The sequence below is a fragment of the Urocampus carinirostris genome, chromosome 2, assembly GCF_059441175.1.
Source record: "Urocampus carinirostris isolate Australia breed hairy pipefish chromosome 2, RoL_Ucar_1.0, whole genome shotgun sequence".
NCBI classification, from domain to species: domain Eukaryota; kingdom Metazoa; phylum Chordata; class Actinopteri; order Syngnathiformes; family Syngnathidae; genus Urocampus; species Urocampus carinirostris.
The window spans coordinates 5,970,743-5,996,663 of record NC_142350.1 but is presented as its reverse complement, the minus strand read 5'-3'; the positions used below and the strand labels follow the sequence as shown (position 1 = coordinate 5,996,663).

Here is a 25,921-nt window from a genome sequence, read left to right as displayed (position 1 = left end):
CCCGCTGTTCCCATCTCTAGCCACCCATGTTAGCCACTCAGGTGCAGGCAACAGCCCTCTTCTATTGTTGTCTGCCTCGTGTAAATGCAGCTTGCTTATTCCTTCAGTTTTTTTCCTTCACTGTTTCCCTCTCCAGCCACTCATGTTAGGGACTTGGGTGCAGGATATTGCTCCACTAGCTGCTATTTTTATCTGCTTTGTAGAAATGTAGCTTGCCTCGTCCTTCAGTTTTCTACTTTTTTTCCTCCACTGTTTCTCTCTCTAGCTAGTTATGTTAGCCACCTAGCTGCAGGTGGTTTGGCGCTAGCCGTAATTCTTTACTGGTCCTGATTTGTCTTTGGATGTCACTCGCCTTGGCCTATTTAGTAGCGTCTCTCTCTTAACTGCATGAGTTAACCACCTGTGGCAGCTTTGACTAACTCATTTTTTTATGTCGGATATTTTCTTTATCTTCTTCCAATGCACGCGCTTAAGCTTCATTCCATTCTACAACATCCCCTAGTGATGTATTATTACCCACTGTCACTTTAAACAATGCATCTGATTAATTTCTTCTCCTTATTGAAGGAGGTTTTGACAGTCCAGAAGTGCGTCAAACACGTTTTGGTGCGAGGACTTGTGCGAGTGCGCTGCATACAGGAGTTGGAGCGCGTTCTTCACTTTATGACCAGAAAGGGCCTCATAAACACGGGGGTCCTTGCGGTCCAGCGCCCCCTGCTGCCCGAGAAGCACCGCACGGTAAGCGCCGACCTTGTGGGAGAAAAACAACAAAACAAAAATCGAAATTGATTTTTGTGATGCGATTTCATGCAGAAGACCGTCATCGTAATCGGGGCCGGGGCCTCGGGGCTCGCCGCCGCACGCCAGTTGCACAACTTTGGCACTCAGGTTTGAGATTTCAGGATAGAATTGAGCGCAAAAAAAGATTAGAATGATTGTGTTTCTTTCTTTTCACTTGTTTTTTCTTTCCTTTTTCTTCTGTTCTGTTTTTTTCCTTTTATTTTCACTCTTAATTACTTTTTCTATGTTTCTCTTTTTTCCTTTTCCCCTTTTACCTCGTTTTTTATTTTCTTCCCTTATTTCTCCTTCTTAGTCTTTTTTTTTGTTTGTTTTTTTGCCCTTTTTATTTTTTCTCTTGGTCTCTTTGTCATTTCTTGTTTTATTTTTTTCTTTCTATTTTTTCTCTCCGTTTCTTTTGTCTTTTTTTCTTTCATTTTTAGTTTTTTTCCCATTTCACTTGTTTTTTTTTTGCTTTTATTTTTTCACTTAATTTTTTGCCCTTTTTTTCTGCCCTTTTTGTATCCTTCTTTTATTCCCCCCCTTTTTTTCTTTGTTTCTCCCTTTAACCTTTTCTTTCCTTTATTTCCCTGACATTTATCCCTTTTTCTTTACTTTCCTTTCCTTTATTTCGCTTCTTTTCTCTTTTTTTAGATACTATGTTTTTTTGATTGGACATAATAACTTTTTCGAACGTTTGTTTTCAACCCTTATCAATTATAGAGTGCTGAAATATACTGATGTTAAACAAAATTCATCTCTGTTATTTATCATATTGAAACATATATTTTGGGGTCTTAGACCAGAGTGGGGCAATCTACGGCCCATCAGGCATTTTAATCTGGCCTGCTCTACTGCAAATAAATAATGGTAATTGTTTTATTGCCACTCTTGTCTCCAGTGTACCTTTTTGGCCCCCTCCTTTCATAAAACATTTATATACATTCAAATAATTCAAACATCCAGGTGTTGGTGTTGGAAGCACGAGAAAGAATTGGCGGTCGGGTATGGGACGACACGGCGCTAGGTGTGGTGGTAGGCCGGGGTGCTCAGATTGTTAACGGCTGCGTCAACAACCCGGTGGCCCTTATGTGTGAGCAGGTGAGAATTGTTTTTGTACAAGGTAACCCAGTGCTCGGGAACTTTTTCTACCCAAAGAGCCATAAAGGCAAACTATTTTGAATTTCTTTTCTTGTTTGAGAGAGAGAGAGCCAAACCATATATTTTAAGACAGAATTCAACAAAACCACCAAGCCCGATCTCCAGACAAAAGCCAATTCTTCAGCACATTTTATTTCACTGCGTGACGTTTGGTGATTTGATTACATTTATGAAATTATAATAATGCCAGAGCCCAGTAACTTAAGAGCATTGAGGCTCATTTTTGACTGTCATTTTTGTTGTTTCAAAGGTATCTAAAAATGTCACAAAATACTTCAAACAAGACGGTTACCGACATATTTAGAGAGATGCGAGAGCTTGCGCTATGTGTGCAAAGCTTTGCCCATATCCACCTCTCCCCCAATCAAATTGCTTTGGGCTCTTTGCTGGTGTTTATGGGTATGGATGTTTACAGTTTGATCTGTGGGTTTTCATAGAATAGAATAGAATATACCTTTATTGTCATTGTTACAAAATGGGTTAACACATTGTGACAAGGAAATTGGGCATGACACTCCAGTTTCACACATTCAAGTGAGGTAAAAAAGCCAAGAAGATAAAGGAACAGCGAAGATAAGGTTATAAAACAAGGAGGATACAGGAGGTATATAGTTATAATTTACACAAGAAATGTCGGCATGTAGGAGGTAACATACAGTTTGGTATCGTAATACAGTTTGGTATCGTAAGGGTTTGTGCAATTATGCATTTGGTGCAAAAATAGTCATCATAGTGCAAAAAATAGTCAACATATGCATTTGGTGCAAAAAATAGTCATCATAGTGCAAAAAAAAAAATTGTCATCATAAAGTGTCTCAACAGTTAACATACGTTGTTTAAGGAGCTTCCATATAAATGATTCCTTAGCAATGTACAGCCAAAACAGACAAATAAACTTGAACGAACCCTTTGAAATATCAATGTTGTTTAGTTTTGCATGGTCATTGGTCAGTATTGCTCAATTTATATCTGGAATAGTTCATGAAAATAGCGAAGGTCTGTTTTTATCTTCGAGCCCGATGTACTTGTGAAAAGAGATATACAGTATCTGGCTCGCGAGCCATAGCTTCCCGAACCCTGCAGTAATTGCTAGCTATATCACGCTTTACTTATGGCCGTTTCACTACTTTGCGGACTTTCATTGTGCATTGTGTTTTGTATTCTGGTTGGCTAAACAGTCACCCCGCCCTTTTTCTGCCTTTGTCGGCTTGTGGGTCAATGATGTTGCGGTCTGCTTCACGAACATAAAACAGCTTGACAAAACCACCTGCGGTTGGACCCAAAAGGCAGAGGAATATGGTTTCTGTAGCGCTTTTTAAAAAATGTTTGATAATGAAAAAATATATGGTTTTAGTAGGAAAAATACAGCACACCAACATTCTAAACATGTTCCAATAAATATAGATAGACACAGTATGTGTCTTCTTTATTATGAGGCTTATCCAAGGCTTAAAATGTTTGCAGCTCCAGAAATTTTTTTTTTTCGTCCAATATGGCTCTTTCAACTCTATGGTTTGCCGACCCCTGCCTTAAAAGTCAAAGGCCGTTTTCCATTACTTCAACGTGATGGCGACAAAGTATCAATTACCTAAAGTGTAATTTATACAGTAGTGTGATAAAAGATCAAGAATTACTTTGTGGCTTTTGACAGTTGCAGGACCTTGGAACACAACCCCCAGGAAAAACTAGGGATTACTATAACAGAAACATGTAGACTTTTTATGATTGACTTTTGTTTGGGGGCCCGCTTGCACAGATGGGCATCCAAATGCACAAACTGGGAGAGCGCTGCGACCTTTTTCAAAAAGGCGGACAGGCCACCGACCCCGCCATCGACAAGCGCATGGACTTCCACTTCAACGCCATCCTGGACGTTGTGTCCGAGTGGAGGAAGAACAAATTGCAAAGCCAAGACACACCCCTCGGAGGTGCTCTATATTTTTCCTAAATTGAAAATTAATGTCACATTTGTTTGTATACATAATAATACAGTGGTACCTCTACTTATAAATTTAATTGGTTCCAGCAGTGTTGTTTCATAATAAAGCGGTTGTAAATTGAAAGACGTATTCCCATTAAAATGACTGGAAACGGGAAATCCGTTTTAAAGTCATCAAATGCAACCAAAACCCCATTTAATCATCTGTAACTACCCCGAAGGTACACTAATGTTCAGTCAATGTTCATAAATATACCACATAGTATAATGAAAACCGGAAACGAGGACAAAGCAATGCTTAAGAAGATGTTACTGAACTGTACAGAGCTTAATTAACCAAGAACAGTTCAAACAACAACAACAGCCAAATAAAAATGGTTAAATGTAAAAAGTCAGTGTAAATGTAATTCATTTGGCACACTTTTCCTCTTACTGTGCCGCTGGACATGTAAAATAGCGATCCAACAATTTTTGTGTCTATTGAACGCATTGGTATTTTCTGATATTTTACAAAATAACAATATTTATTAATTTACAACGTTCCAAATGAGCCTCAACACAGGTGGGAGGGAGACAGTGTTATATGTATATTAATATGAGTTACAGGGTCTGACATATTTCGTATTTTCTAGATTTTATCAAATCATGAAACATCATGCAGTGATATGAAATGTGCTGAAGAATTAGCTTTTATCTGGAGGGTGGGTTTGGCAGTTTTTTTGTATTTTGTCTTAAAATATATGAAAAAAAAATCAAAATATTTTTGCTTTTTGGATCAAAAAGATTCTTGACCCCTTGTTTTAGTGGTGGCGTCATTGACTTTGGATATTGGAAAACTTATCGTATAACGAGGATTTTTTTAAAGTCGGGCACCAAATTCAGATACTGAAGCCATCATAAGAAGGATTAATTGTAAGTAGAGGTACCACTGCATAACTAAAAAAGTAATAACCACCTAATTTCTACTTCTTACTGCAGTTCAGCCATTAGAACTCAGATGATAGCATTATCGCCAACCTACTACGATATTGACACCTTAAAAAAGGCTGTTATCAGCACGGATACTGATACTAACCGGTATTATTGATACTTTTCCCATCGCTCCTATTGAGGGATAGTTTCTTCCCCAAAGCTGTCAACACACTTAAGTGCGGTTGTAAAACACTGTTTCAAAGTGCAATGTCCCAGTTCTAAGTGCAACACTACCCCGGTTTTAAGTGCAATATCCCGGTTGTGTACGGTTTTTGGTTTACATCTTCTTGACTTTGGTTACAAAACAGCTGTTGCAAAAAAAAAAAAGTATTTTATCTTATTTTTGTACTGTTAAATGTTTTACATTGTACTGGTTACTTTGTTTACACATCCAGTTTTAGGTGCAATATCCTTTTCAAAGTCCAATACAGTATCCCGTTTGTGGATAGTTTTTTATTTTAGATGTGAATACTTTGTATAAGAGTTACTACTACTACTTAATATTTTTCTATTGATTATGCTTTATATAGTATATTTTGCCAACTAAAGTGTAATTGTAATTTCGTTGTAGCAATACAATGATAACATGGGTGATTTTTTTTATTGTGATATTGGTCTAAAAATTGGCAACAAACGCTTTTGATTTTTGTCAAGTTTACTAAGCATGAGAGAGAGACAGAGTCTTCTGTTTTTTTTCTTTTTAGAAAAAGTACAAGAGCTGAAAAAGAACTTTCTTCAAGAGTCCGGTATCCAGTTCAGTGAGTTAGAAGAGAAAGTTCTTCAGTTTCACCTCAGCAACTTGGAGTATGCTTGCGGCAGCTCTTTAAACCAGGTTAAACACCATTGAATGTATAAGTTGAAAGTGAAAGACGATTTTTATCCTAAAATGTTTTGTTTTTGTGCCGCAGGTTTCAGCAAGATCTTGGGACCACAATGAGTTCTTTGCGCAGTTCTCAGGAGACCACACGTTGCTCACCAAAGGCTACGGCACTCTGCTCCAAAAACTAGCCGAGGGCCTGGACATTCGAAAAAAGTGCCCGGTACGGGGCGGAAAAACTAATCAAGACATATACTTTTGTCATAACTTACATAGAAGAGCTATTTTTTTTAATTTGTCTTCCAGGTAAAGACCATTGACTATTCAGGTGATATTGTCAAAGTGACTTGCTCCAATGGATCTCAATTGACAGCAAATAAGGTAAAATTTGAATATTGAATTTTGTTATTTTAATGTACCCGGTACTTCTACTTGTTTTCTAATACAATAAATACAAAAAAGAGAGGGTTTTTTTCCCATTTTTCAGAAAATATTTAATTCAAACAAAATGACTAGTATTTTTTAAAATGTTCCATATTTTTTCATGAATATAATAATCATATTTAAAATAAAAGCAGAGCCCTTAATTTTGAAATTAAATAGTTGATTTTTTTTTAATATATTTCTCATTTTTTTGTAATGAAATAAGAAAAAGAGGAGGTTATATTTTTACTTTAATTTAGTTTTAAATTAATTTAATTTAAAAAAAAAATGTTTTTGATTAAAACTAGTTAAATTAAAATAAGCAGAGCCACTTCTCATTTCAAAAGAAAGAATTTTTAAAAATTATTTTAATCTATTGTTCCAGAAAATAAAATGCAGGTTTTTTTTTTTAAATTATTTCAACGTTGTTTAGTTACCGTAAAATTCCAAATCCAAGCAAGCCTAGTTATATTTTTTGGTGTTTTTTTTTTTTACTTAAAATAAGATGTATAAATATTAGCATTTTGATGTAAAACTCAAAAGTATTTAAATCAAATTGAACAAAATGACTTGTTTTGTATTTTTGACAAAAAAAAAAGTAAGATTATGTTAAGTACAGCGTTAACTTTTCTCGATATTCTTGTTTTGATATATTTCTACTCATTTACTCGTTAAAAAAACAAAAAGTTGACTTTTTTTACTTTCATCGAACAAAATTTTAATTACAAATATTTAAATTAAATAAGTTTCTGGTATCATCGTTTGCATTTTTTAGCCCAAAAAAAATTTAAAATTGAAGAAAAAAGTGGACTTTTTTTCTTTCATTTAACTGTAATGTTTAAATAAAATAACATAATAATATTTAAAACAAAACATTTAATTTTTCTAGGTTGTTGTATAGTTGGTTGAGTACAATTATTTTCTTCATTTTAATACTGGGTTTTCTAGTAAAATAAAAATGTAAAATGATGAGCAACGTTGTCATAATTTCTGTTATCTTACTAAATACAGTTCTTGTTAAATGAACAAAATCATCTGACAGTGGAACAAGACTTTTTTGCTTTTTCTTGTAAAAATAGAAAAAAAAATCTAGCAAAATTCCTTGTTTTATTTTTTTTTCCCCAGAAATCAATAAACAAATATGAAAACTATTTAAAATCAATAAAATTATCTGTTAGGACAGGGGTCTGGAACCTTTCTGACTCAAATAGCCATAAAAGCAAAATATACTAATTTTATTTTGGGAAAGAGCCACAACATAAATTATGAGACAAATTTACTAAATTGCCAAACCCGAGCCCCAGACAAAAGCTTAGTCTTCAGCACATTTATTTTTGATGATTTGATAAAAAAATATGAAAAGAGAATAATGCCACTGCCCGTGGCCCAAAATCAACAAACATACCACTTTAAACTTGTCTCTTTCTTGCAATTAGTCAAGATCCATTCATTTTGACCCTTTTTTTCATATATATTGGTTTCAAAACCAGATGCAAGCAGCACGTCACAACATTCTGCAAACAGGGAGCCTGATGTGCTTACCTTTTGCGCAGACGGCGTAGGGCGAGAGATGGGAGGGAGTGCTTGCACTTTTTGCATCGCTCGACCCATCCATCCCACTCACCCAATCAAATAACTTTAAATTCTCTTCTGGTGTTTTGGCGTATTTACAGTTTTTCCTGTGGATTTCATCATGAGGTATCTGAACACTGAACACAGATTATATAGTGAGCTTTTATATAAAGGATTCTTCAAGTTTTTTTGTTTTTTTGGTGTGACACCTTGACTGTAAATTGTAGTGAAAAACATGCCCTAAATCTTCTGCGAAGTAATGCTTTGTAAACAGGATTAATAGCTCAAGTTTTGAACAAGATTGGAGAAAACTTGCATGCAATCAAATTTGTCTCTGAGCCACAGGTACTCATAGAAAGAGCCATATATGGCTCGCGAGCCATAAGTTCCCGACCCCTGTGTTAGGAGAACAAGACTTTATTGGCTTGTTTTTTTTTTTTGTAAATTAGAGGGGAAATCGAGAAAAGAAAATGCATTATTTTTGGTATGTATTTTTAAAAATAAATTAAGTATTGAAAATAAGCAGAGCAGATAATAAAAAATATATGTACCGGTAATACAAAAAATTACGTATGGATGGATGGATGTATTAGGAAATATGTATTAATACATAAGTAATGATTTTTCCTATTTTTCTATACGTATAAATTTTCAAGTGATTTGATTAAAAAAATGTTTTGTCTTTCTTAAGGTTCTAGTTACAGTGCCACTGACCTTGCTGCAGAAAAATTGTATCCAGTTTTTGCCACCACTTCCTGAGAGGAAAGTCAAAGCAATCCACAGTCTGGGAGCAGGCATCATAGAGAAGGTCCATTTCTTATTTTCAAGTCTAATTCTTCAAGTTTTTGACACATTTAGAATTTCGCACCCCAAACAGATCGCTCTCAAGTTCCCGTACAGGTTCTGGGACAGCAAAATCCAGGGTGCAGACTACTTCGGTCACATCCCGCCATCTCCTGACAAGCGAGGCATGTTCACCGTCTTTTACGACATGGACCCACAGGTGCAAAGTTTTTCCTCAGATTTGTCACAAAGGAACTAACAACTATTTCATTAGTCAACTAGTCACCGACTATTGAAACGGGTACTTTTCTTAAATAAAACAGGGGTTGTGATGTGGCAAATGATGATAAACACATACACATTTATGAAACATACTGCGAATACTAATGTCTAATCTTGTTGCATACATTGTTTCACAACATTATTATCAAAGACTATTCAAAATTCTACATAATAACATTAACAGGCAGCACGGCGGCTGAGTGGTTAGCGCGTCTGCGGGACAGTTCTGAGGTCATGAGATCGAACCTTCCTGTGTGGAATTTGCATGTTCTCCCCGTGCTTGCGTTGTTTTCCTCTGGGCACTCCGGTTTCCTCACACATTCCAAAAACATGCATTTCAGGTTAATTGGCCGGTCCAAATTGTCCCTAGGTGTGAATGAGCAAATGAGTTGTTTGTCTCTGTGTTCCCTGCAACTGGCTGGCAACCAGTACAGAGTGTCCCCTGCCCACTGCCCGGAGATGGCTAGGATGGGCTCCAGCACCCCCGCAACCCTACTGAGTATAAGCGGTGCAGATAATGGATAATACATAAACATGTGCGCAAAGGGAGAAGGCTAAAGATGAATCTTTCAAGTGCCTATCCCTATTTTTTTACATATTTAAAATAAAAAAAGACAACAGAACCCTAACCCACAAAGGAGAATTAGAAAAATCAATTACATTTCAGGGATAGTGTAATTGACACCTTTGCAGTCCTTTGAGACAATTTGTGATTAAGGGTTATACAAATAAATGTGACTTGACATTTCTGACCTTTGTTCTTCAGTCTCCATGCATTTGATTTAATTTATGTATGTGTGGCACAACTCTTAAGCTCTCTTTTATAGCAAAGTATATGCATATAGAATGTACAATGCAAAGCCATATTGGTTTGAGCGTTACTTGAATCTCACCAAGGTGAGTCAAACGGTGTTTTGTTGGCTCTTTAAATGTTCGGGCGACAATAGTTGACAAAGCTATTATTTATCTGTATCAACAACATCGGCTAATTGTTGCAGCCCTAGTTTCCAGGTATGAAAGCATCCAAGTGTGTTTTCTTTACAGAGGAAGCAGGCCGTGCTCATGTCCGTTATCGCCGGGGACGCCGTGGCTGCTGTGCGGGACATGCAGGACAAGGATGTAGTTGGCGAGTGTATGAAGGTGCTGCGGGAACTATTCAAAGAGCAGGTTTTGTAGAAAATCTATTATGAAAATGAGGGATGCATGATACTAATCGGGGTCATAAAGGACGAATATAACGTCACAGTTACCTGCCCAGCGGTAATTAATCACTTGATGTCACAATATAATTAATATAATTTTTCTATGGTAGTAGAAGCACAATTTGCTCGTGGGTCCTCTCTACAACTTCATAATGTGTGTGAAACATTGGAGAGCTCAACCTTAATTTTTTTGATTTTTGAAAAAAAGTAGTAGCACTAGTTGATCATGTCTCCTCTCTACCTGTTCATAATGTTCATTAGGTACCGGAAAGCTCAACCGTTATTATTCAGATTTTTTTTTATTATAAAAGTAGTAGCACAACTAGGTGATGTCTCTTTTTAACTCTTCATAATGTGCAAGAGAGATCAGAATCCATACTTCTTCTAGATTTTCTACAGAAATAGTAGCTCGAATGGGTCGTGTCTTCTCCTTACCTCTTCATAATGTCTGCAAATTACCTCAGCCATTATTGTTTTGATTTTCTTTAGAAGTATTAGTGCAGCTTGGCTCTGTCTGCACTCCGTAATGTGTGCGAGGCACAGGAGAGCTCGGCCATGATTATTTTGATTTTCTATACAAAGAGTAGCACAACTTGTTCCGGTTTTCTCTACCTCTTAAATCAGCATTTACCTACAAAAATACGCACACACGAGTGCAACAAATAAAAAAACAAAAAATTGTTCCCAAAACAAAACTCCATGTACTTGCTAAATGGGAGAGACCTGTACAATACCACAGTCGTAGTCGTGCGACCTATCATAGCCGAGCTCTCCAGTGCCTCATGCACATTATGAAGAAGTATAAGGTAGACATGACCAAGTTGTGGCACTTCTTTTATAGAATATCAAAATATATACTAATGAGTAGCACAAATGCTTAGAATCTTATTTTATAATCATTCATTCACAAAATCCTGAGCCGTGTGTCTGATTATAGTCAATCTCTCTAGTGCCTTGCGCACGGTATGAAGAGGTAAAGATTGGACACGACCAAGTGGTGCTACTCTTTGTAAAGGAAATCAAACTAATTCCAGACAATTTCTCTGGTGCATGAAAAGGCATTCAGGAGACACAATCATGTTGTGCTACTACTTTTATACTTAATCAAAATAGTTATAAGACACGACCAAGTTGTTGGACTCCTTTTTTAGAAAATCTAAACAATCATGGCTTAGCTCTCCAGTGCCTTGCACACATTATGAAGAGGTAGAGAGGAGACACAACCAAGTTGTTCTGCTACTTCTATACCAAACCACGTAATTATGGTGGAGCTCTTGGATGCTTTGCACACATTACGCTAAACAAGTGTCTTAATCGGTACAGAAAAAAAACGATTATCTTGCATCCCTAAAAAAAGAATCATGAATATGTTGTAAAAACATCGTTCCCCCTCTGCAACAGGAAGTCCCGGAGCCTCTCCACTTCTTGGTAACACACTGGAGCAAGGATGCATTGGCGCAGATGTCCTACAGCTATGTGAAGATGGGTGGCAGTGGCGAGGCCTATGACATAATTGCCGAGGACGTGCAGGAAAAATTGTTCTTCGCCGGCGAGGTGGGGGTTATAGGTTGCTTGAAGCCGTTTTTATATGATAACGTCATCAACAATTGTTATACAGAAGGCCCCCGCATAATGAAATGAATACATCCTGAGGTGGTGATTAAAAAAAGTGAATTTGCTGTGTCCTCCTGACTACGAGGAAAAAAATGTTGTGTAGTCACATTTGTTTTGAAATTTCCCAATCTATGTGAAGTCATTGGAATACTGCATAAGATATTTTTGAAATGATTATTTATGTTTTAAAGCTATGAGAACAAAACTATCAAAAAGTCAACTTTGTAAACATAGGCAAGGCAAGGCAAGTTTATTTGTATAGCACAATTCATACACTAGGCAATTCAAAGTGCTTTACAGAAATGACAAAGAGACAGGTTAAAAACACACAATTACAGTTAAAACATAGAAGAAAAGACATTGAAAATTTAAAATATGGTTTTTAAAATGCATTAAAACCACAGATAAAACATAATAAAATCTCATCTCATTGGCTGCACCGCTTATCCTCAGTAGGGTTGCGGGGGTGCTGGAGCCCATCCCAGCAATCATCGGGCAGTGGGCAGGGGACAACCTGAACTGGTTGCCAGCCGGTCGCAAGGCACACAGGGACAGACAACTCGCTCGCTCATTCAGACCTAGGGACAATTTGGACCGGCCAATCCTGAAAAGCATGTCTTTGGAATGTGGGAGGAAACCGGAGTGTCCGGAGGAAACCCACCAAGCAAGGGGAGAACATATAAACTCCGCACAGGACGTCCGGTAGCTGGATTTGAACCCACACAGGAGGTTCCCAAGACCTTAGAACTGCGCCTGCACACACGCTAACCGCCGCCGTGCTGCCCCATAATAAAATCAATGAATTAAAATAAAGTGAAGAGTGCTGATAAAACCCTTTCAGTTGTATAGAACCCTTTCAGTTGTATAACTCTCCATCATTGTTTTACTTTTTTATATTATGCTTTTTGGTATGATACTTCAAAAAGCGATCCTCTTTCTTGGAAACACAAAGAAAAATATTGAAAGCACATAATATTTGTTTTACTGTTATTGCCAGATAGGCGACACCTTGATGAACGTGTGTGTTCATCCACCATCTCTGGAAAATGCACAGCCCCATAGTATCTCAGAGCTGCACTCAGTGGTTCACATTTTTTGACGTGGAGGAGTGTAGTCATCTTTGCTGTGACATGCTCCACGTCCCGCTTGGGCTCGAGCAATTGACCTTTCATTATGGAGCAATCTGTAGTCAAGGGGCTTGTGCTGTGTCTTCCCAAGACACTAGCAGTCACTCTTATTCTGAAGCCATGAGTTAGTGATATCCAGGTCAAAAAGTGGAAAACTGCATGCACTGTTCATTTTAGGGCGAGAGAACAACCTTTTGCGAGTGTCCTGAAATTCAACCCATAAGCAGATAATGCCTTGACCACTGGCTTGATGTACACCCGTTCTAGACAGCAAGGTCAGGTGTTTTTCGTCTCACCACAATTTCTGCTGACCCCTCGTTTTTTTGGAAGAGCTCTTTGTCCATTATCTTGCAGTCCTTTGGACCTCTGGTTCCCGTCGCTTGTCGTCTGGGTGTCAAGGAGGCTGATTGTTGTAGAGTATCTGTAAAAGAATAGGTTGGGTGCCTTGGAGAACAGTCTCTCGATTGAAGAACAGCTTGTTCCCCGATGCCCTTTCGTCCTGTAGCTGTAAGTCGTCTTGGCCTAGCAGACCACAAAATCCAAAATTAGACCAGTAGGTGCACCCAAGACAAGTACTTTTAGTCCAGTTGGGTTTGGTTTCCCCATTACATACTTGTCGATGCACAATTTTCCCATTCTTGGTAGACTCTGACATCTTTGCCTTACTTGGGGGCCTGATTCTCCACAAGAGAACACTTGTTTTTTCATCATCTGAAACAACAAGGTCGTTGAACAGCTTGATGGTGTTTCTATATTTGTGAAACTGATTTCTGGTCATAAATTCCGCCCAATTGTTACTTTAGTATTTAGGGCCCAATACATTTAAATGTTTGGGTATAAAAAAAGCAAACTTTCATAACTTCAAATGTCCACTACAGAAGACATGTTTTGAACACTTTAACTACTAGGCTCAAATACACTTAAAATACCTCAACGTGTTCATAAGAGTCTTATGAATAAAATGCCAACAGCATTTCAAGACAAAATGTGTTAAATACTTCCCATAAAAAGTCCTCTCACTGAGGAAAACCATTTGCCTCTCGTTGAAGTCATAGTTAGAAAGCACCTTCCCTACAAATTTGTTATCAATGTAAAGTACTGAATGTTTTCTATTGATCTCAAAGACATTAACACGATTGGATGCACTGGGTGAGAGATATCTAGGTTTAAAAATGTCCTCTACAGTGGACAAATTTTAAATACTGATAGTCAGGAGGCTATAGTGGGGGATAGACGCCTATTTGCTCGAACCCCTGGTACCCCAAATAAAAACATTAAAATAACAAACATAATGCAGTAAACACTACATTTATGTAATGTATGTGCATACAATCAAATACCATTAGAAATCACTACGCATCTTTGGTGTGCTTTGCATTTTACACCTATGCTCTGAGCTCCAGTCTGAATTAGTGATGTTGTTTGCGAACCGTCTCTATAATCTGGCTATTGGAAGTAAAATTTCCTATTTCATTTGTGGGGACTCTTGTGGACCGAGCACGGTCTGCTTGAGTAGCCGGCAACAAAGACTGGGTGAGAGCGGGGAAGGGAACACAAAGGGCCCCGCGTACACATGACATAAAAGCCTGTCTTTTGTAAATGTATTTTCTTTATACAACCCTTAAACAACAGTCCTGTCGGTGTACCAGAGTGCTTTAAAGTAGATAATAAAAACGAAGCAATAAGCAAAAAAAAACAACAACAAAAAAATAAAATACATTAATGTACACCAAAGACAATAAAATACAACAGGATCTAATAAGATCAAATATAACAAAAGTGTCATCATTCTAATGGGTTTTAAAAGCCATCCTGGGGAAGTTGGTTTTTAGCTTGGGTGTAAGGAGGCCCAGGACAGAAATGAGACTCGTATCGATGGGGAGTTGATTCCAGAGCCTGACAGCGGCAACAGAAATGACTCAGTCACTCAGCGTTTATATTTTGGCATATCATCAGCACATTGATCATTATTGTTTGGATTTATTGGCAAATAGATTTGTATGTCGTCTGCATAACAGTGAAAAAAGGAATTTAGTAGCAAATTCTAAGTTAAATAAGACTATCAACAGAGACAATGAAGAACAATGACCGGTCGATAATGAATAATGAAGACTCTGTGTGAGAGAATCTCAGCCCGGCCACAACGTACCTCTAGGCTGATAGTGGCGGCCAAAACATTTTCCTGCTTGCAAAAGGCTTGCTTGCTTTGGAGTTGTCCTACCATTCGCCACCATTCCAACTCAATATATTTTCTTGTTAACTCTGTCTCCTTAAGTTTAACAGCTGTTGATGCGCTCGCTTTGGAGGATTACAGCCCCCCTACCCAGTCATAGTTTGTGAAAACGGTGACGTATACCAACAACTGCTAGCAGGCGCTAGGACGCCAATTTAAAATCTGATTGGCTAAACCAAAAGCTTTTTTGAACACTGTCCATATCTCAGGGCCTTCAGAGGTCATTGTGAAGGCCTCCAGGTAGATTTCTGAGCCTAGCAACAGCTAATTGATGGAATGTGGTTAAATGCTTAAACATATGAGTGCACATCTGGAATTAATGCAACCTGTGAAAAGCAATGACAGGAAGCTGACAGTTTGGAATTTTTGAATAAGTTTTGATGGACAAAATAAAATCAACATCACAGTATTCAGATATTATTTAGGCCAGCAGAGAATGCCTTGCAGGCCCTGACGGCCCACTGCTGATATACTTGAGCTGAGCTGATACAGTGATCTAGCGAGTGGATGCACTGGGGGGAGACGGTTACGGTAGATTAGCAATTTCCTTGCATTGAAGGCCTCCTTATTTTAAACCATATTTCCTATTGTCAATGGGCAACGGCCCTGTAATTTAGCAAGGGTAGCGATTTCGATCGTTTATTTGTATTTCTTGATAATCTCAAGCTTTGTTTTCAGGTTTTTTTTTCCTTTTAGCATTACTGCATGTCTTGGGAATTATAGCCAGACAAATTAATCTTTGTTCCAAGAAATTCTAAACCGAACAAGTAGAGTGGAAGGCATTGTGGAAAGGAGATCAACCAATAGCATATGTGCATTTTCATAACGCCTTGACACAAACCAATAGAGTAGCATTTTATGATGTTTACCAATAGCTGACTGTTAACTTTGAGACGTAACACCTAATACAAATATCAATTGTACAAGTTTTGTGGACATAGACAATAATTTGCTGTTAATGTCGTATAGTGAAGAAAATCCTGTAAAGAGGGCCAGAAAAAAACATTGCACACTTTAAACAGAAGGCATAAGGCAGATTCAAATTATCCCATGGGGTATGCTGTAATATGAACTTGGATTTCACCCACCTCATTTTTTTGTTTCCAGGCTACCAATCGACACTTCCCTCAAACGGTGACCGGCGCCTACCTTAGTGGGGTTCGAGAAGCTAGCAAGATGGCCTCACCCTAAAGTTGATTTCACTTGGCTCCTCCTCCTCCTAACTTGCACTAACACTTCATGTAAAGCAGCAATGGACAAATTTGGTGCTCGATACAAACAACACGAAAGGAAAAATGTGCACGTACATAATCCTGATCAAGATCATCGAAAATTGCTAAGCTTTCCGGTAACAAGCAAGACTGGCCAGGGTTATAGACAGTATGTCACCAAAGTGAACACCACCCTCACATTTCATCAGGTTTCATCATAATGTTTAATCCAAAAACACTGAATGAAGCTTATATAGCAGTGTAATTTATTTTTTCCCTTAAAAAAACTCAAAATATACCATGGCCATTAGTAGCTAAACCCCTGGTAACCAAAGTGAGTACACCCTTAAGTAAAGGTTCTTGGAGTTCAATATTTTGTTTCCCCACTTTGGTTTTGCAGAACCACTTTAATCCTCCTGGCCATGGATTTTGACAGAGCCTCACAAATTGCCACTGGAATGCTTTTTAACTTCTCTATGACAACATGACTGAGCTGAGGGATATTCTAGAGCTTGTGCTTCTCCAGCTTCTGTTTGAGGATTCCCCAAAGATGTTTTACTTGATTTAGATCTGTAGAGATGCTTGCCCAGTCCATCCCCTTCACCCGAGGCCCCTTTAGAAAAGCCTCGGTTATCTTAGAAGTGTGTTCGGGGTCATTTTCAGGCTTGAAAATTGCCCTGTGACCCTGTTTCTAGAGGGTGGGCATAATTTCCTGCTTGAGTATTCAGGTCGTCGCCTTGCATGGCCACTGTGTGTGTGTGTGTGTGCGTGCGTGTGCGCGCAAATGGGTAAGTGTGAAGCACATTGTAAAGCGCTTTGGGAGGTCTTCATTGACTTGAAAATTGCAATATAAATGCAGACCAGTTTCACCCGTGCAGCCACAGACCATGACACCATGCTTGACTTAAGGCCTGACACAAACTTTTTGTACTCCACACCATCTTTGTCTCATCAGACCGGAGGTTATTTTTCCAGTAAGCCATGGCTTCCTTTAAAATATTACTTTTCATTGTGTCAAAGTGATGTTCTCTCAGTGATGTTGCATAAAACATTATAATGAAATCTCTGCAGAAATTTGAGAGGTGTACTCACTTTTGTGACATGCTGCACAGTGCCTTGCAAAAGTATTATGTTTAGGGCCGTTGTCATGTTGCAAGGTGAAACTGCGCCCCATTCTCAGGTCTTTTGCAGACTCCAACAGATTATCTGTGATAATTGCCCTATTTTCGGCCCCATCCATCATCCCGTCAATTCCAAGGATTTTCCCACTCCCTGCTGAAGAAAAGCAACCCCACCGCACAATGCTGCCACCATTATATTTGACTATGAGAATCGTGTTTTTAGGGTGATGTTACTCTTACGCTAAACGTAACTCTTTGCATTTAGCACCAAAAGTTCTGTTTTGGTATCATCTGACCAGAACACCTAGTTCCACATGTTATTTGTGTCTCCCATGTGGCTCCTTGCAAACACCACACAGGCAGGTTATGGAATTTTTGAAGAAAGTTTTCTTCCTGCCACTGTCCCATAAAAGGCAGATTTTTGCAGAGTCATCTGGGAACTTCTGGAGTCAATTGCCTTATCTGAGGGAATTGGTGGCAAATATTTTAGCAACACATTTGATTGTTTTCACTGTGACTATAATATCAAATATTGAAATAATTTCGGTTCTACTTCACTAACGTGTCTCACATGTTGTTGATGCTTGGAAAATATTTTCCGGATTTTTTATTTAAGTCGGAACACTGAAATGTGGCAATATGGCAAAATCATCTTGGGAACTGTTAAAACTAAAATCCAGTCCTTACAGTTGTGATTGTCTGCGTAAACTGTTACGTGTTTAGAAAAGTCAGAGTACGTCTGTTGTAGCACTTTTTTGTTAAGAAGGGATGCTCGTATGGGAAGAAAAACAGGAAGAAGTAATGTAGGGTTTGGATTTTGAAGAAATACAGGAGGAAACATTGAGTCATTATACCCGCCACAAATAGTTAATGATCATGTCATGGAAAAGTATCCGGGTACATTTACTTTCGGATTCTACCCTGAAAAGTCAAACATGGATGGTGTAACGGACTTCACGTTTCTCAGGGATGACATTAGAAAAGACAATACAAAATGTTTTCCATGAGTGACATCTGTCCACAGCAAAACGGTTCTTTCTGCCTTTAGTGTGTTTGTACTGTCACACATTTCCATGCTTAAATTATCTGGTTAAGTGTCTGTGTTTAATAAACCTCCTGTTGGTATTTATTTTTGTAAGACTCTTTATTCCTCACTTTGATACATGCCACTGATAGAATAGTAGTCTAAAGCATGGATGCATGCTCTTGGTTTGTTTTATAAATCAGGGGGTCAAGCATGGAGCCGCGGGCCTAGTCAGGCCCGCAACCAAATCTGTTCCAACCCCTGGCCACCACTGAGAGAAGTGCAAGAGAAAAATGCAGTTTTAAATATGCCCACTATACACAGCCAGCACCAGGCACCACTTCCAAAACAACTGGGGGTGTATTTCTTTACCTTTTTTTTTTTTAACTTTTTATTTCTCACACACAATTCGACAGAGGGTTGGGTCACCCACCTTACAGCAACACAAACAAAAAATATATGCAATTGACATTCCAATAGATAACAGAAGAAACAACAAAAAAAATGACAAAAAAAGAAAGAAAATAAAAGGTGAGGTGTTTGGACATCAAGTAAAAATTGTGTGATAGGCTTCCATCTTCTTTTCTAGCATGTGGCCCCTGAGTTCAAATGAATTTGACGCCCCTGCTTTAAATTTTCAACACAGCCTAAGTTGAAACTATAACGCTGTTAAATTCTGGAGTATTTGTTTTCTTTTTTTGGCAACCATGGTTTAGGGCTAAATCCATTGTACAGTTTTTCATATAGATTTATCTTTATTTTATCGAGATTTTAAATAGCTGTAGTTGTTATCTGTAGTTTGCATCTTCTTCAAATGTCACGTGACCACCAAAAGCCTTTGGTTACATTTTTTTTACGAATAAACATGACTTGTCATGAGTAGCCAAAAGCTAAATATCTTGCCAGATATAAGAAGAATAGTGAATGGCTTCAGTATCCATTTTTGCGCCGCCTGTCTTTACTGTGGTTGCGGGGGTGCTGGAGTTCACCCCAGATGTGATTATAGAGGGCTCCGCGCTTTGTGCTAAAAATAGTAACACGGCTTCGTGCCGCCATCTTGGAAGTCTGTCAATTACAAGCGGTGATAGCGAGAGGAGCAAATATTTACTCAGTTTGTCTATTTACTTACTCAACTAGCTTCGTTTGTGTACGGATGTTGTCCATCAACACTATGGAAAACTACGTGGAGAGTTTAGGCAAGCAAGCACGCGAGCGGTACGCTGCGAAGTTGCATTTTATTGGAAAATTGGATCCCTACAAAATTAAAAACAAGGACTGGAAGTCTGATCCCGATTTGTTGCCGTGTGTGACTTACATCGAACTTGTTAACTATCTTATTTTCCACCCAAGTTGTTACCGTAAATAGACAATTTATTGACCATAAAGTTGTTGTATCTTTGAACCAATCCTGCAAAAAGAATTGTTTTAGCAGGTCAGATTTGTCCCGTTATTCAAATCAGCCTGAAAGTACTTTCAGATTAGTTACCTTTCAACATTTTCATTGAGATACAGACTTGTGACTTGTAGAGTAACCTTCTGTGGCATAAATAAGTGAACTTGGGTCATTCTGAGTTTTAATTCAGAAGTTAGCAGGGGGAGGAGGATTTGGGCAGGCAAAAAACAACAAAAAAGCCTGCCCCCCCCCCCCCCCCCCTGCTAAAACAGACTCTGTTGGAGATACAGACTTGTAACTTCTAGAGTAACCTTCTGTGGCATTAATAAGTCAGCACAGTGAATTTGGGGTCACTTGGAGTTTTTATTCAGGAGTTAGCAGGGGGTGGGGGGGATTTGGGCAGGCAGAAAAATCTGACTACCCTGCTAAAATAGACTCTGTTGGAGATACAGACTTGTAATTTCTACAGTAACCTTCTGTGGCATCAATATGTCAGCATGGTGAATTTGAAAACTTTCAGACGTTTCTCATAATACTACTATTATTATTATTAATAGTAGTAATAAAAACAAACTACATTTGTCAAACACCTAATCAGTAACACATCACAAAGTGGAGGTATTCCTCTGTAGTTGGATCCCAAAACCAAAAAGCATAATAAGGTTTAAAGCGTGTCTTACTTTGCAAACAGTATAGGCAGGGAAGTCTGATTTTAAATGAAAAAAAAAAACAACAACAATTTGTTTACACCGCGGGATCCAATGCAACCAGGGTTTCATTCACAATAAAAAAGACATTACATACGGATATTATAATAAATCAAATAAATACTATTTGTGTACAATTAGTTGTGATTGCGGAAATCATAGCGTACATTGACGTTGGTGAATTTTTCATCCGCGTTAACAAACGCATTTTGTAGAATACGATCGCACTTTATTGTTTAAATAAACGCGTTATATAGACTAGGATCTCCCAATTGTTATAATTAGCTCACTTTATTTTTTAAAAAGCATATTATATAGAATACGATCGCTTTTGTCGGAAGCGTACATTTGTAACCGCGTTGTACGTGTCCCACCAAAGATCCACATTCACGCTGGACTGGATGATGAGGTTTTTATTATTACAGTTCTGCAAATGGATGAGTCACAACATTAGCTTTTTCTGCTGGGTCTGGTCTCTTTGATCTCTTTGTAGTACTCTGGTAAAACTGACAACAAAGCATATCAAAGAGCTGTCTTTTCACTTTACAGAAAATACATTTTAGAATATCACAATACATTTAGAAATCTTTGCATTTTAACAAGATACTTTTAACAAGAGATCGTATAGTGGATTTTTAACGTTTACAATGAATTCAACATGTTTTTCTTTACTCTGAATTTTAACCAACATCATCCTTTTTTTAATGTATATGAAAAATAGGAATAAAAACAATAATGAGTAGAAAAATGGGTACAATTTACCTGCAAATGGATGAGTCACAACATTAGCTTTTTCTGCTGGGTCTGATCTCTTTGATCTCTACAAGGGGAATTAATATTTAGTAAAACAGAAACAAAACGAAAATAAACCTAAACAGCTTGACAATATCAATCACATTACTATGCATGGTGAGAGATTTGTCAGCTGGGGTTATAAAGTTTAAAATTAACTTATTTTGTGGAGCACCAAAAGATATGTCTTACCTTTGTAGTACTCTGGTAAAACTGACAAAACCCCGCCTCCTGGTCACATGTTAGAAGCCAAAACCAAACCCCACCCCATACCAGCAGATGGCACTGTTGGACTCAGCATTGCAGGACATTTACCAAAAACTATACACATATTTTAGCAGGAATTTCAATAAAATAAAAGTTATTATTACACCCGTTACACATTGACGTTGGTGACTTTTTCATTCGCATTAACAAACGCATTTTGTAGAATAAGATCGCGCTTTATTTTTTAAATAAACGCGTTATACAGACTAGGATCTCCCAATTGTTATAATTAGCTCGCTTTATTGTTTTAATAGGCTTATTATATAAAATATGATCGCTTTTGTTGGGAGCGCAGCAAAATTTTTTTGTTTGAACAAATTTATTGACACTAATAACAAAAAACAATCTTGACAATCTCAACAGCAATCAAGCACATTCACAATATTTTATTTCAATATGACGTTTAACAGCAAACACAATGTGAGGTTTGAATAACCCCTCTCGAAAATCTTATTAGCAATCAAGCATATTCACATTTTCGTTATATAACATCTTTTTTAGTGTCAATAGATCCGTCCAGGCCAAAGTCGATTGTAATTTTTTTGGTTTGAACAAATGTATTGACACTAATAACAGAAAACAATCATGACAATCTCAACAGCAATCAAGCACATTCACAATATTATATTTCAATATGACGTTTAACAGCAAACACAATGTGAGGTTTGAACAACCCTTCTCGAATGCGCGTTCACGCGAGGGGGGGAGGAATTTGCACAGGAGTCGGATTTGGGCACAACACCGGTGTTATGCAGAGAATTGTATCCCCGCCGAGAAGTGTATCCCCTGTCGCTCGCACACGTCAATGACACCGTTGCTGTGACAATATTAGGCACACGATGATCTGTTTATTCAAGTCAAACACAAAATACAATTATCGACATGTTACGTCGTTTGACTATGAGAAGAAATCGTACACGTTCGTCTCCCGTTTATCTGTTGATGGTTTGACAGTTCCCATCTTACGCTTATCCTGATTTGACACTTCGTTTCAGCATAATCAGCTTTATGGTAGCGTGCAAAACAGTTTAAATACGAGCAATTTGAGTCGGAAAAGGCAAAATAAACACGTTACCTGCTCAAAAGTGGTTTATATACGGTGTGCATTACCGTTCCATTACGTTCACAACAAATAAAAAGAAATGGTTTAAGCTGTATTACATTCCCAACAAATGCAAGACGAAGTGGTCTGGGATATATGTTCACCCTTACATACCCGAAAAGTGTTGTAAAAGTGAGATAAAACGAGGTAAAAGTGGTTGTAGCGCGACAGGGGATACACTTCTCGGCGGGGATACAATTCTCTGCATAACACCGGCACGAGGCCGTGTTACTATTTTTAGCACAAAGCGCGGAGCCCTCTATAGCGTTGATATACGTCAATTTGAGCTATTTCCCCTGCATTTTAGGATCAGTTATCTGCCCTCAAATTCCGCCATAAAATGTCTTCCAAAGGTACGGTATTTTTTGTGTTTGCTGTTAAAAACATCATATTGGGATATAATATTGTGAATGTGCTTGATTGCTGTTGAGTTGGTCATGATTGTTTTCTGTTGTTGGTGTCAAGAAGTTTGTTCGGACCAAAAAAGACAATCGACTTTGGCTGGGACAGATCTCTTGACACTAACAAAGATGTCATATAATGAAATTGTTAATATGCTTAATTGCTAATAGGATTTTCGAGAAGGTTTGTTCAAACCCTCACTTTGTGATTGCTGGTAATAACATCATATTGGAATATAATATTGTGAGTGTGCTTGATTGCTGTTGTGATTGTCATGATTGTTCTTTTTTTTGGTATTAGTGTCAATAAATTTGTTCAAACCAAAACTTTTCCTTAAAAGTTGTCACTCCAAGAATAAAAAAGAAACTTTTATATGATCATTTTATGAATTTCTGTTTGTTTATTTTTAATAAATGAAGTCTTTAATCCACTAGGAGGCGTTAAATAATACATACTGTCCGTTGAAACTAGTTGAATATCAAGAGCATCACATTTTTAGGTGTGAATAAACTTAAAAAACTCGAGAGTCCATTCTTGTGCCAAGAAAAAAAAAAAGTATTTTATGTGAGAAATATCCAAGAAACTAAAGATATTATTTGTTCTCTACTCCATTCAGAGAACAGCACAGACGGTTTTACAATGAAAACCATTTAGTTTTTATCAAGTTTTGAATGGATCTTTGGCATAAATTAATAGAATTTTTGCATATATAAGTGTCATTTTCTCCTGTTTTCCTTTTTTCCCCACTTTCAAACAAACAAAATAAAATAAGTCCCATTTCAAATATTTGTTTCCAAATATTTTGTTTTAAAATGAAAATCATGTTTAACCTTCTTTATGTCTTGACCATACTTTCTATTTATTTTTCATAATTATAAGTGGAACTTTTTAAGGACATCAGTTGTCTGGTTGACCCCAGAGAAGAGAAGCGGGAGCCCCCCGCTGTACAACCAAGAAGGATGACAAGTATTGTACAATAGAATCTCTAGTTCAAGAAATGGATGCCTTACGGGTCCTCAACTAGCAGTTTGGTTAAATAGTACCCACAAAATTCAAGTGTCACCATCTACAGTGAAGAGGCAACTCAGATGCTTGCCTTCAAGGCAGAGTGTCAAAGCAAAACATATCTAAGACTGGCCAACAAATGGAAGAGATTATTTTGGGCAAAAGAACACCGACGTTGGGAAGAGGGGGATTGGAAAAAGTGTTCTGGACAGATGAATCAAATCCCAGGGTGTTCTGATGACACACATGGACATTTGTAATGATGGAAGAGTTTCTGATGCCATATGTCAAGCATGGCGGGGGTAATGTCATGGTCGGTTTGATTTGGTGTTGGTAAAGTAAAGAATTTGGACTTAAAATAATATAGGCTGTCACTGCATTTTGTTGGATCCGATTTTATCCTACAATCAAAAAATTACCCATAGCACATCTCCAAATAATGCAAGAACTATTTAGGGAGGAAGCGGGAAGCTGGTATTCTGTCTGTTATGGTGTGGCCAGTGCAGTCACCAGATCTCAATCCCATTTAGCTGTAGGTGAGAGCAGCTGAACTGTATGGTAAGCAAGAAGTGTTTGTCAAGCCAATCAAACTTTGAGAGGTTTTTCTGGAAGCCTGGGGGGAAATTTCTCTTATTTACCTCAATAAATTCAAAGCTATAATGGCAAAAGTCCACAATGCTGTAATTTCTGCAAACAGAGCATTTCTTGACAAAAGAAAAGTTTCAAAGAAGGTGATTATTGCGATATCTTTCGTTGTCTTCCAAATATCATTATGTCACTGTTGCACTGCAGACAAGGACAACTCAAACTCAGAGGAAAACAAACCCCGTAAAGAGAATAAAGGCTGGAAGCAACCCAAGGATTCTTCTGCGCCCAGTAGGAACAAAGGTAATAAACTTCAGGTAACCTTATTTAGAATAGAATAGCAGATATATATTTCAGATGCTGTAAGTTGCTACTATGAGAATTATTCTCAGAATCTGAAAATGATTATTCTGAAATATAATTTTCAATGTTTGTCGGCCCTTCTTTTCAATCACTTAACATTAAACTAAACAACACCTTTTACAAAAAATAAATCACATTTTTTATCAAATTTCTAATGGATCTGTTGCTATAAATCAAATAAAACATTCAAATAATGTGTCATTTTTCCTTTTTTTTCTTATTTTCTCTTTTAAAAACAAAACAAAAAAATCCCATTTCTCTTATTACATATGATCATTTTGTAAATGATTGGTTAATAAACCAATAAGCCAATAAGTGGAACATTAGTAACCATTTGATAATTAAAACAAAGCCAAAGTAGTGATCACATGAAAGTAAGGAAAAAGTATTCCCTCGTTTTTCAACACTTCACAGTTTATTCCATTCCCATTTGTATGAAGTGAATTTTGACCAAGTACAAAGATATATATATACAGTACATACTCCAAGAATAGTCGGTAGTTAACAATGCCAGTTTAAAGCCAATTACCAAAATTACTTTTTTTTTTGGAGTTTTCATAAACATTCTAGTTTTGGAAACATTGGAAGGGGAAAAGCAAATGTTAATCTTCTTTAAATTGTTGATTTTGATTTACAAATCTGTTGATTGTTATGAATATTGAACAATTATAGTCGCACCAAGTTTGGACCAATCAGTTATAATGATTACTACTTTTTTTGTATGCAGTTTGTAGTGATAACATTGTCGAAGAAACACTTTCAACCTAGAAATTCGGCTTTTAAATGCTAGTAGGAAAGATGTTTTCCAAATCTGAAAATTATTTTCCATTCTAAAATACAATTTTCATTATTTGGCAATTGTGGAATAGAATTCATAATTATTATTCACATGTATCTATTGTAACACTCCACTTATTGAAACATGAATATTTTGTTTGTTTGTTTGTTTGTACATGATTCAATTGTTTGTTTGTTTGTACATGATTCAAATTGAATCTTTTCTTCCGGCGCCGTCACGAATGGCAGCCACTCCAGCAGCTCCCGTGT

General features: G+C 37.4%; 2 protein-coding genes and 1 long non-coding RNA gene across 3 annotated transcripts in view; 2 read left to right on the top strand and 1 right to left on the bottom strand.

Annotated features, from left to right (window-relative positions):
• kdm1b (lysine demethylase 1B) overlaps positions 1-18,363 on the top strand; it is a 37,057-nt gene extending 18,694 nt beyond the window's left edge. The window contains exons 10-21 of the mRNA XM_088328562.1: positions 568-738; positions 814-888; positions 1,744-1,878; positions 3,695-3,866; positions 5,554-5,681; positions 5,758-5,889; positions 5,973-6,047; positions 8,353-8,469; positions 8,539-8,664; positions 9,771-9,893; positions 11,330-11,482; positions 16,010-18,363. Coding sequence (XP_088184688.1) covers positions 568-738; positions 814-888; positions 1,744-1,878; positions 3,695-3,866; positions 5,554-5,681; positions 5,758-5,889; positions 5,973-6,047; positions 8,353-8,469; positions 8,539-8,664; positions 9,771-9,893; positions 11,330-11,482; positions 16,010-16,093 — 1,491 coding nt within the window. The 3' untranslated portion in view covers positions 16,094-18,363. The remainder of the gene's footprint in view (positions 1-567; positions 739-813; positions 889-1,743; positions 1,879-3,694; positions 3,867-5,553; positions 5,682-5,757; positions 5,890-5,972; positions 6,048-8,352; positions 8,470-8,538; positions 8,665-9,770; positions 9,894-11,329; positions 11,483-16,009) is intronic.
• The window catches only part of LOC148370793 (uncharacterized), a 23,112-nt gene continuing 8,619 nt past the window's right edge, over positions 11,429-25,921 (bottom strand). The window contains exons 3-4 of the long non-coding RNA XR_015849733.1: positions 13,283-13,380; positions 11,429-13,191 (exon numbers count right to left, since the gene is read on the bottom strand). This is a non-coding gene — a long non-coding RNA (uncharacterized LOC148370793). The remainder of the gene's footprint in view (positions 13,192-13,282; positions 13,381-25,921) is intronic.
• LOC148370794 (uncharacterized) overlaps positions 22,756-25,921 on the top strand; it is a 6,926-nt gene continuing 3,760 nt past the window's right edge. The window contains exons 1-2 of the mRNA XM_088328565.1: positions 22,756-22,872; positions 24,719-24,814. Of these exons, the coding sequence (XP_088184691.1) occupies positions 22,860-22,872; positions 24,719-24,814 (109 nt within the window). The 5' untranslated portion in view covers positions 22,756-22,859. The remainder of the gene's footprint in view (positions 22,873-24,718; positions 24,815-25,921) is intronic.